Consider the following 3,396-nt stretch of genomic DNA (forward strand, 5'->3'; position numbering starts at 1 on the left):
ATTATTATTATTATTATTATTATTATTATTATTATAATAAAGGCAGCAAGCTGGCAGAATTGTCAGCATGCCAAGATGAAGTGCTTAGTGGTATTTTGTCTGCCAATACGTTCTGAGTTCAGATTCTGTTGCCGTCGACTTTGCCTTTCATCCTTTTAGGCGTCGATGAATTAAGTACCAGATACGCACTGGAGGAATCAAGGTGATCTACTGTTTCCTCCTCCCCCTAAAATCCAGGCTTTGTACCTATAGTAGAAAGAATTATTGTTAGGGTGGCAAGCTGGTAGAGTCGTTCAAATTCTGCCAAGGTTAACTCTGCCTTCCATCCTTAAGGGGATGATAAATATACGTAACAGTGAAATACTGGGGGGGTCAATGTAATCGACTAGCGCCCCCCCCCAAGATTTCAGGTCTTGTACCTTTAGCAGAAGGGGATGTTATGATTATTATTTTTGTTTTTGTTTTTTTGACCTTTTCAGGAGGTGGAAACTGACCAGTTCTATAACTTCTTCCTACCTGAACTGAAGAGAGACGGTTACAACGGAATCTTCTCACCAAAGTCACGGGCTCGCACCATGAGTGAACAGGAAAGAAAGCATGTTGATGGGTGTGCTATATTCTTCAGGGAAGCCAAGTAAGATCGACTTTTGGTTATTTTTCCTCTTTTACTTCAAGGCGGTGGGCTGGCAGAAACGTTAGCACGCCGGGCGGAATGCTTAGCGGTATTTCGTCTGTCTTTACGTTCTGAGTTCAAATTCTGCCGAGGTCGACTTTGCCTTTCATCCTTTTGGGGTTGATAAAATAAGTACCAGTTGTGCATGCGCTGGGGTCGATGTAATAGACTTAAACCCCTTCCCCCAAATTCCAGGCCTTATGCCTATAGTAGAAAGGATTATGATTATTATTATTATTATTATTATTATTATTATTATTATTATTAAGGTGGTGAGCTGGCAGAATTGTTAGCACGGTGGACAAAATGCTTAGTTGCAGGTTTTCCATTTTTGCGTTCTTAGTTCAAATTCTGCCGAGGTTAGACTTTGCCATTTGTCCTTTCAGGGGGTTAATGAAATAAGTACCAGTTGTATACTGGGGATCATAACCCCTTCCCCACCAAATTTCAGGCCTTGTACCTTTAATAGAAAGAATCGTTGTTGTTGGTGTTAATTGTTAATTTTATTTGGTGACCCTTCTCTTTGGACAGGTTCCATTTCATTAAGGAATATCTGATTGAGTTCAACCAGCTGGCTATGGCTAATGCCGAGGGCAATGATGATATGCTTAACAGGGTGATGACCAAGGACAACATTGGTCTGGCTGCACTCCTTGAGGTCAAGGAGCCTCATTATGAAACTGGTAACGCACTTTTCCTTTCTCTACTCCATAACACAATGACACCGCATCTTCACCCTTTCTCTCTTTTGCTTTTTCTTCTCTCTCCTTTTTTCTCCTTTCTCTCCTTTTTCTCTTTTCTCCCCTTTTTTCTCTTTTCTCCCCTTTTTTCTCTTTTCTCCCCTTTTTTCTCTTTTCTCCCCTTTTTTTCTTTTCTCCCCTTTTTTTCTCTTTTCTCTCCTTTTTTCTCTTCTCTCCCCTTTTTTCTCTTTTCTCCCCTTTTTTCTCTTTTCTCTCTCTCCTTTTTACTCAAAACCCTCATTTGTTTTCTCCGAAACCTCATCAAATCCCAGCATTCACTTTGACCCCTTTCTTTCTCCTAGGAATGCCAGCTGATCGACTCCGGGGTCAGCCGTTGCTTGTAGCCACGGCCCACATCCACTGGGACCCAGAATACTCCGATGTGAAGCTTATTCAGACAATGATGCTGATGTGGGAGCTAAAACAGATCATCGAAGACACGTGCCGGGGTTACGGCTTGACTGCTCCCACCATCGACTGCAATGCCATTCCTTTGCTGTTGTGTGGAGATCTCAATTCACTGCCAAATTCAGGTGAGTCCTTTGACCTCAAGCCCCCAAAACCTCTCTCAATTCACTGCCAAATTCAGGTGAGTCCTTTGACCTCAAACCCCAAAAACCTCTCTCAATTCACTGCCAAATTCGGGCGAGTTTTTCACCCCTAAGCACAAAAGTCCACTCCCTATTCATTATCAGTTTCAGCTGTATTTGTTTGCCCAAAATCAAAATCCCTCTCATTTCGCTACTGAAGTCCTTTCTCTGTTCACTGTCAATTTCAGCTGAGTTTGTTACCCCTAAGCCCAAACCCTCTCTCATTTTTCTACCAACCCTAAACACAAAGTCCTTTCTCTTGTTCACTGTCAATTTCAGCTGTCCATTTCTTGCTGAGTGTCTTCCCGACACCTAGGGTAAAGAAACTCACTGTATACATTGGTAGGCCATTAAGATAAACACATCAGATTGTTCATTTACAAAGTCATGTGATAGAAAAAAGGGGGAAAAAAGAATTGTTGTTGTTGTTGTTATTATTACTATTGTTATTGTGTGTTTTTGTTTTGTGCAGGAGTTGTGGAGTACCTAAGTACAGGGAAAGTAGCAGCTGACCATCTTGACTTCAAGGAGTACGCCTATCGTTCTTCGTTACGCAAGATAAGTACTGCTGAAGGAAAAGATGCCTTGGCTCACAGCTTCCGCCTGTGCCGGGCCTACCAAGGGGACACAATGCCATTCACTAACTATACGTAAGTAAACTGACCATGTTTGGCACCTTTTGGGGGGCCTGGTGGTGGGGTTAGGGTCACCTGTATTGAGGGCACTGGGCTTTTGGTGCTGGGAAAGTTTTAGGATGGCTGGTGGTGACTTGGGAGTTGTAGAAGTGACCAGTGCGGACGTGAGTGTTCTGGAGTGATTGGTGGTTCATTGAGACCATTTTGGAGTGACCAACAGTGTTGTGGATGTTCTAGAATGACCAGCAACATCTTGTGAGTGTTAGGAGTGGCTGATGGTGGCATAAGAATTCTAGAGTGACCAGTGGGTGTGTGGTTATTCTTGAGTGACCAGCAGTAACAGAGGATTGACCAGTAGTGATAGAGGAGTCCCAGGTAAAGTTATTCTTCTATAATAATTCCATTCACATCTAGGATGTTTTATAAGAATATTGACCTTTTAGCATGTAAGCTGATCATGTCCAGTCCAAATATTCTATGTTCAAACTGGTCAGATCCAGCCTTTCACATCTACCCTACAATGTCATTGTAAAAATTAACAATCACACCATCAAAGTCTAGAAGCGCGGGAGTGGCTGTGTGGTAAGTAGCTTGCTTACCAACCACTTGGTTCTGGGTTCAGTCACACTGCGTGGCACCTTGGGCAAGTGTTTTCTACTATAGCCTTGGGCCGACCAAAGCCTTGTGAGTGGATTTGGTAGACGGAAACTGAAAGAAGCCTGTCGTATATATGTGTATATATATATATATATATATAT

General features: G+C 42.5%; 1 protein-coding gene across 1 annotated transcript in view; it reads left to right on the forward strand.

Moving 5' to 3' along the window:
- The window catches only part of LOC106872455 (uncharacterized), a 28,337-nt gene extending 25,457 nt beyond the window's left edge, over positions 1 to 2,880 (forward strand). The window contains exons 4-7 of the mRNA XM_014919464.2: positions 480 to 634; positions 1,205 to 1,356; positions 1,716 to 1,946; positions 2,476 to 2,880. Coding sequence (XP_014774950.1) covers positions 480 to 634; positions 1,205 to 1,356; positions 1,716 to 1,946; positions 2,476 to 2,657 — 720 coding nt within the window. The 3' untranslated portion in view covers positions 2,658 to 2,880. The remainder of the gene's footprint in view (positions 1 to 479; positions 635 to 1,204; positions 1,357 to 1,715; positions 1,947 to 2,475) is intronic.
- The last annotated feature ends 516 nt before the right edge of the window (positions 2,881 to 3,396 follow it).

This window comes from Octopus bimaculoides, chromosome 29 (genome assembly GCF_001194135.2).
Source record: "Octopus bimaculoides isolate UCB-OBI-ISO-001 chromosome 29, ASM119413v2, whole genome shotgun sequence".
Lineage (NCBI taxonomy): Eukaryota > Metazoa > Mollusca > Cephalopoda > Octopoda > Octopodidae > Octopus > Octopus bimaculoides.